Here is a 15,133-nt window from a genome sequence, read left to right as displayed (position 1 = left end):
CGGAACAAAAAGGTGGTGCTGAAGGCACTTCGCGTAACTCTTAAAGGAACAGAGACACCCAATTTTTTATTTGTATTTAATCATTTTTAATAATGACACGTGGGTAACTCTGAGCATGTCGTTGCCGTTAGAGCAGGACAGTTTAGACAAATAAGTGCTGCTGAAGATGGTAAGCTTAGTGGAACAAAGCTTTGAGGAGTAGGGGCAGGTCTACCTCGACACTGGGCGTGGTGCAGCATATGTGAAGAACATGCTGCTCACTGGGTGTGCTTCAGGGCACCCTAGAGTGCGTCGTATCGCTTCATTGCAGATTGTGGCGGTTTGCATCGGCAGCACCCTAAATCGCTTTAAAGGGAAAGGAACTCTCGTTACCACTGGTGAGAAGCTTAGGGCTGCTTTGGGATCTAGAGAGCGCCACTACATGGCTCGGAGGTGAACTGTTCGTGCTGTTATATGTTTTAAAAATGCTACACTTATGAGTTCATGTTTTTACTTTTTATTTTTCTCAGTTAACGATCTTTATTTTGTGTCGCCTGATTATTCTGTCGCAGATCCGGGTGATCAGTGATCTTCCGGTTGGTGAAAACCTGCAGGACCACATCGGTGGGGCAGGCATTAGCTTTATGGTCAACGACTCTGTATCCGTGGTCAGGAAGAGGTTCAATCCCAAGACTGCTTTCGACTACTTCATAAAGGGACAAGGTAATTCAGTCACAAAGCCTGATATGCTAGTGTGCTACTGTTTCTTGGGAAACAAGAATAATTTGATTTTGTTTTGATTGTAAATGCTTGGCAAATGCGGTAAATTCTACGAAAATAAGGAAAAAACCTGGGGAAATTGAGTCTAAAAAGGAATAGCAACGCATACAAACATTTATGACACTCCAGTGATGTTATAAGGCGTTTTGTCATTATGTATGTACCCTGTTCCTGCCTAAGGCCTGTAACACAGGCCGGTAGTATTTTCTAAATAAAAAAAGGAAGTCGATTCGCCATACCCTTTTGGTAACTGGGGCTGAACACTGCACGAACTTAAATATATTGTGCAGTAATGACGCGATTGTATTTCAGTTCCATGCCATTCTATTCCTCCTTCGTCACTAGCTTCATCGATCGCCGGAAGGCGTCCATAAATGAGCAGATCAATGGAAGGAAAGTAGTCAAAATGCAGCAATGGTTTTTGGGCAACATTCGATCAATTTTGCATTTTGCGCCGGCATTTTTGCGTTCGCATTCTCGATGAACTAATTGAAATTCTTCATAATGAGCAGCTAGAGCAACTCCAAATCCAAATGCCGGCCATGCGGAATTGTTATACTTACTATTCAAGTGCGATTTCATGCTAGAGTGTTAAGCACGACTTCATAGGAATTAATTGATGCCATTGGTTAGAGGGGCATGCGCCACTGCATTCTGAGTTGTATGCGACTACATAATTTACATGACTAGCAGCCAGAGCTGCGGGGTTTTGGGATGAGTATGGGGGAACTTAGTTGTCGACTTTTCTTCCGCTACGTTTCTTCAATCTTCACTATGCCCCCCCCCCCCCCCCCCCCCCCCCCCCGCTCCAGCTCCTTCCAGTCTTTCTTTAAAAAAAGGTTTCCAGTCTGACCATTTTGTTCTGTGCAGGCGCTCTACTTAGAATACTGACCAAGTAACGCAAAATAGAAACGTAGAAGGGAAAAATGGACGAGTGCTCACACAATAGGCCTACACGTTGCATCGAGGCCGTGACGCTGACCTCTTAAGTATGTTGTTTGAATAGTTTAGTCAAAGCAAAACACTGTAAAAGTCGGTGATTTCAGGCTTCACAACTTGGCGTTTTGAACCGAGGCTTCTTGAAAAATTTTGGCCAAGTCATGAATGCTACCGCTGAAATTGAAAACAAAAGTCGTAATTTAAAATATATAAAAAAAGTAGTTGGCCTCTAGGTGTGGATTTGTCTTCCCATTCGAATTACGGTGCCTACATTTGTTCTTTATCAGCTATAAAGAGGCAAAAAAATTAGTGGCTATTGGAGCCGGTGCAAAAAATTCGATAGCTTTATTATCCACGCTGTGTTCTTGCAGTTGTTGCATTTGCATCTACTTTGAATTCTGCTTGTCCGCGTGAGTTCGTGAAAAAAACGTTTTTTTTTTTCGCAGGGTTAAAAACGTGTCATGATGTGAGAAATCAATCGGCAAGACTTGATTTTCTTGTCGTGCAGAGCGTTTTCTATCAGCGTCTAAAAGGAACTCGTCCTATACTCTACCATAGCCTCCAATAGCTATGCCCTCCGCACTTTTGTGGCCCTTGACTTTTATGCACGCACACATGCAGCGTTGAGGGCACGGCTACGCACACAGGTTGCATCTATCGCAATGCGGCAACCCGCCTACTGACGTCACGGAACTTCGCTGGCTGCTTTATTCCAACAGCCAGGACCTCTACTGCGCGGGTGGGGAGTATAGTGCGCTATGTAAAAATATCAGTTTATATTTAAAGGCAGTAGGGCGGGGGGGGGGGGGGGGGGGGGTATTTGGTGCCACTATGTATCGACCACGTGCTCTACCTAACAACGGAGAAATTTACGTGAAATGCTGCAGCTATGTGCACCGTACTGATCACGTGATCGCATGTACGTTCTGGCGACAAACGCGACGATCGGAAGATGTGGAAAAATCTTAAATTTTTAAGTACAGTTTTCTGGAGCAATGCATGTGTCTTTTGCTGCAAAAAAAACTGAAACAAAGAACAAACGACTGAGCAGCCAAACAATGAATATTCGCAAGTAATAAAATATTTTTTTCTAGCTAATTCCTCTCAACATTGTTTAGCAGGAGAAGTGCCTCATTTGGTAGTTTGAAATTTCCTGCGCAGAAAGTTGTTGCTAACTAAATAACTTTTCAATGCAGCACTCGGGTTTCTGCGTCAATATTTGGCTGCAAGAAAATGTTATGAACTAAGCCCTTTTTGATACGTTGCAGTTTGTGCCCCACATATCATGTTTTTACGTAGCAGTGACTATATCAACAACCATAATTTCCCATAAAAAATACATTATGGAAAGGGTCTAGACTAAAAGCTGCCTTATGACACTTGACAAAGCCTCATGCCTCCACTTTCGCTATAATGATGAGTAGTGAAGTTGCAACGATCAACACTGTTAAAATAAAGTACGCTATGCTCACAGTGAATATATTTACCTGTGCTGACCATATTGTGCTTGTGCGTTAGGTCCCCCTGACGATTCCTGGCGGCGTCGAAGGAATCGCCTTCATCCGCACCAAATTCAACGCGGCGCATGCTGATTGGCCGGACGTCGAGGTGCACTTCGTGTCAAGCAGCCCCGCAGCCGACGGGGGCCGCACCATACGTCGCGTCATGGGGATGACCGATGAGGTACGTGAGTCCAGGTATACCACTTCAGAGAAGATAGAGGGGTTTTTCTGATTAAGGTAAGTACCGACGGTTTCACTTAAACAGCTCTAACAAATGACTGTAACTGTGCTCCCTCTAGAACCAACTCACACCGCGCGCTTGAAGAAACGTACGATACAGGCTCAAGGAACTTTGCCCAATTATAGAATGAAAGCTCGATAGGTATAGTGCGCTCAGTATGGATTCCAACGCCCCAAACGCTGGTCCGCTATCCTATCCCGGTCTCCGCTTAACAGGGAATATGCGTCACGCTGCACAGTATCATTCAAGAGGACATGGTCGCACTACCGATGCGTGTTGCACGTCATACTGTGAGCGAAAATACCTGAGGAATGATCAGTTTTTTGTTCTCAACCTCTTCAAAATTTGAAGACCTGTTTAGGTAGACAATTTTCGTTAATCCTGTAACCCATTCTTCTCTCGCAGAAGCTGCCAACTTGAACTAGGCGCAAATATAATTAAACGGTAATGTCGCTTGATTAGCTACATCTAGTCATTTCACAGACTTTACTGCAACCGAACCGTAAGGTACGTGCAAATATGACCCGTAGTAACACTTCCTGAGAGATCTGGAATTTCTGGCTGCATAAGGCTACAATGAGAACTCAGGCAGTGTGAAAGAGCTAACAGCGTTTATTGATGACAAAAGGGCGACCAATGAAACATGAGTGGCTTTGGTATTTATCATGACGCGTCTTACTTTTGCTGGCGCCTCTGCCACTGATGTTTTCTAGTAAGGATTTGACTTGACATGTATGTTGAAGTTTTTATGCTTTCTACTCTTCTTGAGAGACCTTGCATACATTAGTGGCCCGTCTCAAACGGCGCATCTATCAGACACTGCCGTTCTTAAGCTTAATGACTGTCAACAGAAGCCTTCGCTAGTCGGTCTAGGCCATGTTTTGTGGGTTGCTTATGCCATTTGACTTGTGCCGTCATCTTCATGAGAAAGGACGTTAAACGCGGTCGTTACTGTTCTGGCTCTCTAATACCAAAAAGAAGGAAGCACACAACCACTTTGCTGGCTAAAGATCAGTGTCTAGAATCTGAACAAACGTTTTCAGTATATATGTTCGCCGACGGTGCTGTTTTCTATATCCCCAGAGAAGGATATTTGTTAAATTTTAACGTTGTACTGCATACAGTGTACCTCCATATGAAATCTGAGCGCGAAGAATTTCTCAATGGTGTGAAGGTAAATGCGCGTCTTGGAAGCAGGTGGAGGTTTAAAGAATCCTGTGGTCATACTTTGTTCATACTTTGTTCAGATAAGCCATAAGAACGAGGAAGCAGTGCACTTATGGGCTACACAAACTTACGTGCAAGGTGTGTCATTTTTCATATCCAGGCGACAGTGTATCCGTATTTACTGCATAATCGGAGCAGGACACATCACACAGCGGTCTTGGTGACAAGAAATGAGTATATATTTAAAATGATATAGCTACACTATTGCACAAAAAAAAAAAGAAGCTTCACGTTTACATCTGTGTATAATATTGCCTAGTTCATCGCGCGAACGTTGATTACCTCAAATTGTTGAAGCATTGGACTGAATGATGGGGCAATTCAATAGAAGGACTGGGAAGGCAGGAAGGAAGAAAAGGTCTTGTATATTTTTGGCCTCGACCTTATGGACGATGATTTGTGCGACGGGAAACGTAATCCGGTGCTGAAGTGAAGTGATATACAGTCAAAACCGGATTTAAAGAAGTTGAGGCGAGCCGCGAAATATTTCGTTAAATCGGGAACTTCGCTAAATTGAGGCAGGTATTTCTCGGTCACTTAATCTGATACAGTTGATTATTCAATGCTGTCGCGGCACCGACGAAGTACCGCGTGGCATCATATTTGCGAAGCACAAATGCGCCGAAAATGAAATCCTGTTTGGAAGGACATAACAGCAAACTTAAACTAAGAACCAGGGAAGCTGTACTGTTACGTCATTTTTAAATGCAATACCGACTTGTCCACTATGCTATGTTGGTACAATAATATTGCGACCCGTGCAACCACTGACACCGATAGCGCGTATGAAAAGTAGCAACAAAACTTTTACCTCGGCAAGAAGGGTCCCGGGGGATTACATTTTTTTCCCAGAAAAGACGTCGCTGATCTTTGCTTGCTTGCCGTTTGTAAGCAACATCTGCCCGGATTTTTCAAACGTTCTTCCTTTACGTGTTCCGGCAAACTGTCGCAGCAGATATTTGTCCCGGTGTTCGCATGCGGTACCGCTGCCGACACCAGGTCGACGGGCCAGCTTTTCTACCGCTGGCGAAATCTCGTGAATTGAAATCAATATAACTCGCGCTTCGCACCGCGCAGTTTGGCAAACGTGGGATGTTGTTACTGCACGATGTTATCGTTGGCTCGCAGTCAATACATTCTTGAGCGTTCTGTGCAAAGTAGACCAAAAATAGACTTTTTCACCTTCATTTTTCAGCAAAAGCTTCGTTAAATCGGGACGTATAGCGAAATTAGTTTCGTTATTTCGAGCTACTCAAAGCATTTTACCATATCAGCGCCTGAGGGGAATAGGGATCTCTTTCTTAAATCGGGACTTTTGTTAAATCAGGTTTCGTTAAATCGAGTTTTGACGGTATAATATGGCATTTGAGGGATTTGATTTTTAGGCGGGACCTCAGGAAGACACAAGCCTAAGGCTACACTAATATACTCTTTTTAGTGCCGACTTACTTCTGGCCTGTTTACCCTCTATAGTTTTGAACAGGTGCGCACTCAGGCTGATGTTTTCGTTCTGAAAACACTTCAGAGAGCCAGCAAGGGTAATTATTTGTGGCTTGTGACTATAGACATCTCTTGTCAGTATTTCTACTAGCATTCAAGAAATAACTACGCTATGCGATATAATGAACGTACAATACGGTAACCCGTCACAAAGGAGAGGTTGAGTTATGTTTTACTTGAAATACCGGAACACTACCAGTAAGGACTTTACGCTAGTAGGTCTGACCAAGCTTGAACCAAAAAGCTTGTTGTACATATGTCTTCGTTGCGACCGATCCGACCTCCTAAATACTAATGCGAAGTAAAATCCTATTGAGTCTATGGTAGAGGACTAACCGAATCCCTCAAAAGCGTGCGCCACGATGCCATAGGCCTGCTTCATTTCATACTTACTACTTACCAGAAAGCATACCCAGTTATATTATCGTTGTCACGATATATTCTGTCTTTACGTTGAATAAGAAAATCGGAATAAACGAAGTCCGCTTCCTGTTTTTCATCCAGCTGTTCAACCGCGTGTACCGGCCGTACCTAAACATGGACTCGTTTACTATGTACCCTGTGCTCCTGCGGCCCAAGTCGCGAGGCTGGATACGGCTGCGGTCTACTAACCCTAACGACCACCCACTCATCGACCCTAAGTACCTGACACGCATCGAAGACGTCCTGGTCCTTGTCGAAGGTGAGCAACTGCCTTCTTCTTCGAATGCGCCGAATGCCAGGAAGTTATAAAAAAACATTGAAAATAGTTTGTTTCCTTAGCGCCGAGCTCTTTGTTCCACTGAGACGTCCTCATTCTCTTTTGTTTCCTTCGGGTGCACCAATCAAAACGAGCCAGTAGGTACGAACGCACCACAAAAAAAGAAAACAAATGAGAAGGGTGCAATGCTGGTGAACCGAATGTGGAGCGGAAGCATTAGATGCGGGTGACAGAGCAATCTTCTTCCTCTTCATCTTCTTACTCTTCTTCGTCGTCTTCTCGTTCTTTTTTGTCTTCTTCTTCTTCTATCGCCCTAGGTCACGCCATGTAACCCAAGATGACGATAACCATAGGCCAAGGTGGGCAACCATGGGCCAACGCTCCCCAAAGGGAGACGTATTAAGGCGTAATACCCTAATTAAGGTGTAAGCCTTAATACCCTTTCGTTACATGGGAGGCGGTAGCTGGCAGCTGATATGGCCGAGCACTAACTGGACGTAGGGCTTCCTGATATTACGTTTGGTAGGCACTGCTAACTCGGGCTTCTCCTTTCATATGGGAGGATCAGAGGATCAGAATCAGCCTGCCAAGACCCTTGCATTCACGTTATCCCTATAAACCGCGCAGGCACGTTCATAAGCTCGGTTAAAGCGGGGCTTTATATGTTGGCTGGTATCTTAAGTGTCATACCGATCCAGGCGTCCGTGCGGCTCCTTCCGTTTGGCGGTTCCTCGAACGCCGCGCCACACAGCCTACAGAAGCAGACGCAGTAAAAACAGAAATCAGCGAAGTTTCAAACAAAGGCTTTTGCCTTATCGCATTTTAGTGGTCCAAAGTGGCACACAAACGTTTTGGATACCGTATTTTGCTGTGCCATTGTTTTGGTTTGTGGGGTTTAACGTCCCAAAGCAACTCAGGCTATGAGAGACGCCGTAGGGGAGGACTCCGGAAATTTCCACCACCTGGGGTTCTTTAACGTGCACTGACATCGCACAGCACACGGGCGCCTTGCTTTTCGCCTCCACTGAAAAGCGGCCGCCGAGGCCGGGATTCGATTCCGCGTCATTGGGAACAGTAGTCGAGCGCCGTAACCACTGCGCCACCCCGGCGGGGTGCTATTGTTTTCAGTTGATTGCTTTCTCCCCAGGCACTGATTAAATTCAGTGGTCCTTGGCAGTGTTTTAAGAAAGGACTCCAAAATATTCCTTCGGCAATAGGTAACTATAACGATCAGTCAGTTCAATCAGTCATTCATTCGTGTTCGATTCTTCGTCACCCTAAACATCGTATTACGCCAAGCTGTCCGGTCACCCACTACCTTTCGAGTATCACACAGATTCAACTGCAGTGCCTCCATGATGCCATCAGTCAGGAGCGCTTACAGGATGTTGATTAAAACATAGCATTTACTAAATTCCTCTCATGCGCCTTAGCTCGGAGCACCAGTGCTGACATATGGGCCAACCGTAGCCACGGAGAGCTATGGCGAATGCTTAGCTGGCTGTCACCGACAGCAATCAAACATGTTGGTTAGGCCTTCCGATACTCAACCTATCAATTTTACGCGAAAAAAAGTGACAACCGCGCTCGTATACTCGGCCAGAAGAGCCTTGGTACGTGTACGTGCGGGTAAACAGAAAGTTTCTGGGGGTTCTCTGTGGAGGTATCATTGTACAAGCACTGCCAGACGACGTAATCAGATTATGACTGTAGCAGAAGCCAGGAATTCCCCATATCATGCCTGGTAAGTGAACTAGCTGATGGTTGCTGTAAGGTATCGCTAGGCGCCATCGGATTAGCGGCTATGTACTCAGTACCTCGTGGTATGTTTGCTTGTAGTGAATTGGTGCTAGCTGCATGCAGACGAGAAGGCGCCGCGAATCACCGGATAGAGCAGGGAAAGCCATTAGAGTGATGAGTGTCACCGGGCGGCTGACAGGCGATCGAGTCCCTAAGAGGGGGAAGTTAAGCTGCTTTGTGCATACCTGCAGTATGCTTTGCATACGAGCCGACACGACGCCGCCGTCGCGGTTGAAACGTCCGTTCACAGACACGCCGCGTCCAGACAGAAAGGTGACATTCGGCGCCGGTGGAAGAAGAGGGAACGTTGAACGAAGGGGAAGACGTCCGCGGGAGGACCGTCTGACCGAGCGTCTTTTCGTCGCGCCGCCGCTAAGCCAAAGGTCACGAACTTTGCAGATTCTAGGAAGAGTGGGGGCGCGAGACGGCGGCGGTCTGCTAATGACCCTGCTCATTTGCTTTGATGATCTTGACGCGAGAACGCGGCAAGGCGTACAGTGGAATGTGGGCAGCATGTGACATTTTGTGGTTTGTGTTTTTCTTTCTTTCGTTGTGGGGAAAGGGTTTCATTCACACTGCTGAAGTTGCACGTGGCCACGAACCAATCATGTTGAAGTTCGTGGCGATTGGACGTAATGGAATTGTGGGCTGGACACGGAAGGCTTAAAACCAAGCCCGAGAGACCAGTCTGATGTTCTGAGCTATGACGATGTGTACATCTTCGGCTAGGCCGAGCTAGCCAGATCCATGTATATTTTGCCTAACCTTGCTGTAAATATTGTAAAGTTTTGTATATAAACTTCAGTTAATCTCATTGTAACTCTCAAGTGTCGTTATCCATATTTCATCGTCTCTGATCACCGTCTTGGACGGGGCGCACCTGTGGTGCAATTTGCCACGTCTGCAAGTCACCGAAAAGAACCTAATTTCGAGAACAACGAAAATTCACTGTTGCCTTGAGGAGTAGTTTATGAGTTGGAGCTAGGGGTAGCTATTGCGCCATAACCAACCACTTCTCTTTTGAAGCAGAAGCTTCACTACGCCAGCCAGCACTATAGCCTTCAGCATCAGTGTCGGTGGGTGCCTGAAAAAGCAACAACTCGAGTCTCTCCTTTCATGTGTGAGATTGGCTTTAGAATCAGCCTGCCATGGCATTTGAATTCACGTTACCTTATGCCACGGGCAAGAGCTGCCAACTCAGGTCGCTCGTTTCATATGGGAGGGTGATATCAGGATCAACCTGGCATTCACCCTTTGCATTCACGTTACCCCTGGGAGACGCAGGTACGTCCAAACGGCTTGGTTAAAGCGGGACTTTATATGTGGGCTTGTAACTTACGCTCTTGCGTCATAAGTGCTTAAGTGCTCCCAATAATGTAGCGCCCTACACTGATAAGTGGCGATATGGGAATAATGACGCATGCAAAAGAAGCTTCCGCTTCCATGCCGAAAAACTAGAACTTAACTGGCGAAAAGACGAGCTTCTCTTTTTCTTAGAATTCTAAAACTGTATCTACCACGACACCTTTAAAACCTACCAATGGAAAGGAAAGGTCAGAAACGCCTTACTGGTTCTAGCTTATCCACCTCTTCCCCCGATTTCCGATCAGAATGCGTTTCTCTAAAAATAATGCCCCCAAAATCTTCGTGGCTCACATTCTTCAAAAGGGAGCCAAAACTTTTTACGCCACATAGTCGATTATACATATGCGAAAAGAAAAGTCTTATCTGGGCTCTTAAAGCTTCCATGATGATCACGTTTTTAGCATTGCTTTTGTTTTGACATTTTTGATCGCGTGATATTTGGCAACCTTTCTTCTTTCCTCCCCTTTGTCAGTAAACAGCACAGTCGCATATAAAGTGCAGTATATTCGTGCTTTTACAGCACTATTTTTTTTTGTCTCTTTGGTTGAGGTACATACACCGTAACTATATAACTTCAGAGTTCTTATGCGAGCTAGAGAAGGATGTGGTTTAGCCGGATTTGAGCATATGGGCCTCGGAGCGAGCGTTTCTGATCATGTGCTGTCTATGCCACGAGGCGCATATGTGTCTGGCAGTATTATGCGGATTGCTGCACTGTTGTCTCTGGCGGGAGGGAATGCAGCACTACTTTCACATTCGTTTCTCCACGCAAGCAAGGTAAAAAAGCAAGCATTGTCATTCATTACAAATCGTTTATCGCATCGCATGTCGCTTCCTTTGGTTCACCGTTGCGTTGATCCCTCCCACCCACCTCCCCACCTTGTTTCAATACAAAGAGGTGGTATTTAGAGCGGCACTTGTTCACCTTTCCTACCAGCCATGAAGCAGCTAATAGCCCTGGGCCAGTCGGAGCCATTCCGGAGGTACGCTGCGCGCATCTTTGAGGCAGACTTCCCTGGCTGCGAGGTGTACCCACCGTACTCAGACGAACACCTCGCCTGCATCGCTCGCACCTACACCGCCACCATCTACCACCCGAGTGGCACTTGCCGCATGGGACCTCCCGAGCTTCCCACGACTGTGGTCGACCCTCAGCTCAGGTATGACAACGAGCTTCTGAAAATTCGCCCCGTTCACATAGCTGAACATATCAAAGCAGGACTATAGTACCAGCGGCATGGCAGCAGGGAACAGACCGAATAAGAGCTGCTTGCCGCGAAATTTTTCAAGTCAGATTATTGGTTACATACTGTCACGGGCTTATAGCATTGCGCAGCCTTAGCCGCAACAACTACGAAGCGGCCGTTTGCGCGTGAGAAGCGCTTGGGATAGACCTTGCCCGGTGATTAAAAAAACCGCATTTGAGTCATGACGGCATCTGTCTAATTTTTCTTCTTGGTTTCAGCCTGTTAACTCTGCTTTTTCGGCACGAGTGGTTTTTTCTCCTCCGAATGATGCCGTAATCTACTGATGCAAGCCAATTCGAATTTGTACTCAAATTGTAACTAATAACCGGCCCAGACACCCACTGTTGAGTGCAGGCAGTAACTGTACCAAGAATCGGTAGGGTCTCTTTTGCACTTTCAGTTGAGGTGCGGCTGAGAACGTTTCTCGCAAACTTGCCTTGTGATAATGCTGCCTGTGAGGACGTTGGCATATAAATATGAGTAAATAATTTTAACTCCCGCGCCTGGCATTTTCCAGAGTGAAAGGAGTGCTGGGCCTTCGCGTCGTGGATGCCTCCATCTTTCCCGAGATTCCTTCGGGTAACACCAACGCTCCAGTCATCATGGTGGCTGAGAAGGCTTCCGACATGATCCGTCAGTCCCGGAAAGCCTCGTGGAACGCTCCCCACTTAAGGTGGTGGCTCTGGACTCGTAAACGGTGACCATGAAAAATCCCTGATTCATCTGAAGTCCGTGGTCCGGGTAGAAAAAAGGGCATATGTACTACGGAGTGCGCAAAAGTTCGAACAATACTGCTCACGAATTTGCGCTTCGCCGTGCCCAATTCAAAGTCCTGCTCATTACGTATTCAAATATGCTCAGTTCGAGACGAAAATCTTGCAAAATCTTAAAGCTCCTTTCAGTGCTAGTGTCAGGCTCTCTTCGTCTGGTCCCATGGAAATTACATATACCCACAAACGACAAATGAGGGCTCTCATAGCCAGTTCTTGCATGAAGTACAGATGGTCAGATATGCTGTTTTTGCAGACGTTCTGGTGCCTGCCTTGAAATCATGGACACGCTCTAACGTTGCAGGTGGGAATTCAGACGTTGCTACGAGCTGACGTACAGTTTCTTGGTCTGATGTTAAACACACGTTTACGAAACACTAAGGGAAAGGAGATCATGCAGACTGTTGTATTCTTGTGAGAATCCCTCAAAAAATACATTCGTAGCTGGGTTATTAATGTTACATTTGCAGCTAAGCAACTTGTACTCACCACGGACGTAATTCCATCCAAATATTGGTAGAGATAAGTATTTACGTGCAGTGATACTGCCTTATGCTTTTAATTCGGAAAAGGGTTTCCTCGTACTAAGCCGGATAATTTCTGCGTTTCCTGTTTGCATTTGTACGTATGTGAGAGCGAACTACTGTGCGTGGCACATGTAAGCCCAGCGTGATTTTTTATAATATACGGGTAGAATTTATAAAGTTCTTGCAGTACCACCGCATTCGTGTTAAGATTGATAGTATTTCCTTAGGCTGTGTTTTTACGCTTGTTTCTCTTGTTTGCGGTTGGTGTAGAGTGCCATAGTAAAAATATTCTACTTGCTTCGTCGTTGTTGTCATGTTTTGGTTGGTTTTCTTATATTTTGAATCTGCTCCGTCGCCGCTGCCACGCTGGCGGCGCGCTCCACTGCCACGTTTGCCAAAAGATGATCTCTACACTGAGCGGCCGCAGATGGATCATTACTGCCGCGATACCCATACTTCTAGGGACCTGCAATGCTGTCACCACCACCCAAGAAGTCATCCACCAGGAAAAAGTGCGGCTGCACCCTCTGAACAACACCTTCACCATCAGTGCGGGCCTACGCCAAGCTGCCACCATACAAGCTAGGCAGCAAGTCACAGTCACTGCGCACTGCGGTGAAACAAATGACTGCAAAGCAGATTCAAATAATTTTATTCATAACATTGAGGCCGGTTTTTATTCTTGAGATGGTCATACCAGCTGAAGTTCCATGCAGTGCGAATGTCACTGTCTGCAGGCAATATTGTCATCGCTGAACTCGTACAAGATGGGATATTGTTTGGACGACTATACAATACCGTCACTGAGAGAAAATTTTTAAGCAATTCACATAGTATAAAATAATATTGAAAGATGCAACCCACTATTTTTCTTTCATGCAACATGGAAGAGGTACAACACTATAGCCAAACGGGCGATTTGGTGGAACATATTGAGTGGAAAACAGCGCAAAAGACAAAGACCAAAGCAGAGGACCACAGGACGAGCTCTGCAGAACTTCGGTCCCATTTCTAAAAGACTTTCCTGTTTTTTTTTTTTTTTTTTTTTTGAATTGCCGTTTTACCCAGAATTGCCGTTTTACCCAGACCTTTCCTGGCCACGGCACTGTTCTCTGCCTTGTTGGTAGTTGTCTCACTGTGGCCCACAGAATCTCCTAGGTACGTACATTAGGTACGTACATGAGGGTTTAGAATGCACACAGTACACAAATAAAATTAAGCAAGTTAGTAATCTAGTTAGGTGCAGTGAAAAATACGGCTTGAGCTGTTGCAGGTTTCAAAAAAAAGGGCGAAGGGGATATAAAAAAGCAACTTTTTTCAGCCGATTGTGTGAGAAAAGATAACAGCTCCTGCTTATTAACTTACTATTAGATAGCAATAATAATCATTTCAGGGTAAAATTTTAGGCCTTCCTGAAATAACAGCCTGTCACTACAGGACTTATGAGGCTAAAGCGTAAAGTGGTTTGTGTGTACCTCCTTCGTTTGATAAGGCAGGGCCTAGCAGACTGCATGAAACAAAGACGACTGTTATAAAGGCACAACAAACTAAAGTATGATTTGCAATCAGGGGTAATAGGGCTGGAATTTTGAAAAAGACAGTTTTGCTTTGTAGTAGGCAATAAGCGAAATGTTTTATTTGGAAGCTCATACCATGTCTCAGAAGCTAGTGCAACACAGTGAAGGGCAAGGACGACCTGAGAAATCAGGATCATACACACTATAATAATCAATTGTGCTCCTATGCTCCTTTCACCTCCAGGATTTGTGGGGCTGAGAGTAGGATCTCAATTATCTATTCTAGTGTGCAGAGGTGAGAGGCGCCAGGATTGGTCCAGGTCGACCCTGCCCTTTGCAGTGCTGCGAACAACTGCTGAGATGGTGTAGAAAATTTAGCGGAAGATAATGGAACACTTCAAACTGCAAACTGTTCATGTAACCAGATGGGATGGGCAGGCATGCAAGGCTTGCAGCGTTCATGGATTATACATATCTTGTATGATGGCTGCTGGAAAGAATAGCAATGAAGAAAGCCAACAGTTGCTAAAACTAGGGAAAGCATGAAGGAGTATTTATATTTTCTAATTTTTTGTGTTGATAAATGGGGAACCAATAGTGATTATTTCGTGACTGAAAGTTGTTTGATGAGAAAGACAAAGAAGACATCAACATACTGCCAGAGCGATTTAAGGGCACAACAACAACAGCAACGACCGGAATCCACAACCTCTTATATTTGGGCATATTAAGCTGGATGAGCAAGCTTATTTATTTTCAAAAATTCATAACCCACAAGCCACAGAAAATTATTTCTTCTAATGCAATATAGGCTTGGTTTGGTTTATGGATTTCAATATCCTAAAGCGACTCTTGCTATGAGAGATACCGTAATGAACTGCTCCAGAAATTTAAACCACCAAGGGTTCTCTAATGTGCTCTTGCATTGCACATCACAAGGTGCTTTGCTTGCCACATCTACAAGGCAAAAAATTGAGAATTAAGGAGATAGCAAGGTTGTGAACCACTATAAAACCTTGGTCATTCTGATACTATACTT

At 45.2% G+C, this 15,133-nt stretch overlaps 1 protein-coding gene across 1 annotated transcript in view; it reads left to right on the top strand.

Annotated features, from left to right (window-relative positions):
• The window catches only part of LOC146174029 (glucose dehydrogenase [FAD, quinone]-like), a 29,543-nt gene extending 17,562 nt beyond the window's left edge, over positions 1–11,981 (top strand). The window contains exons 7-11 of the mRNA XM_084585614.1: positions 552–710; positions 3,217–3,381; positions 6,673–6,850; positions 10,971–11,193; positions 11,798–11,981. Coding sequence (XP_084441740.1) covers positions 552–710; positions 3,217–3,381; positions 6,673–6,850; positions 10,971–11,193; positions 11,798–11,981 — 909 coding nt within the window. The remainder of the gene's footprint in view (positions 1–551; positions 711–3,216; positions 3,382–6,672; positions 6,851–10,970; positions 11,194–11,797) is intronic.
• Positions 11,982–15,133: the final 3,152 nt, after the last annotated feature.

Source organism: Amblyomma maculatum, chromosome 11, assembly GCF_055883805.1.
Source record: "Amblyomma maculatum isolate TAMU_Amacu chromosome 11, ASM5588380v1, whole genome shotgun sequence".
Lineage (NCBI taxonomy): Eukaryota > Metazoa > Arthropoda > Arachnida > Ixodida > Ixodidae > Amblyomma > Amblyomma maculatum.
The sequence above is the reverse complement of the archived record's forward strand: the minus strand, read 5'-3'. Positions and strand labels throughout refer to the sequence as shown.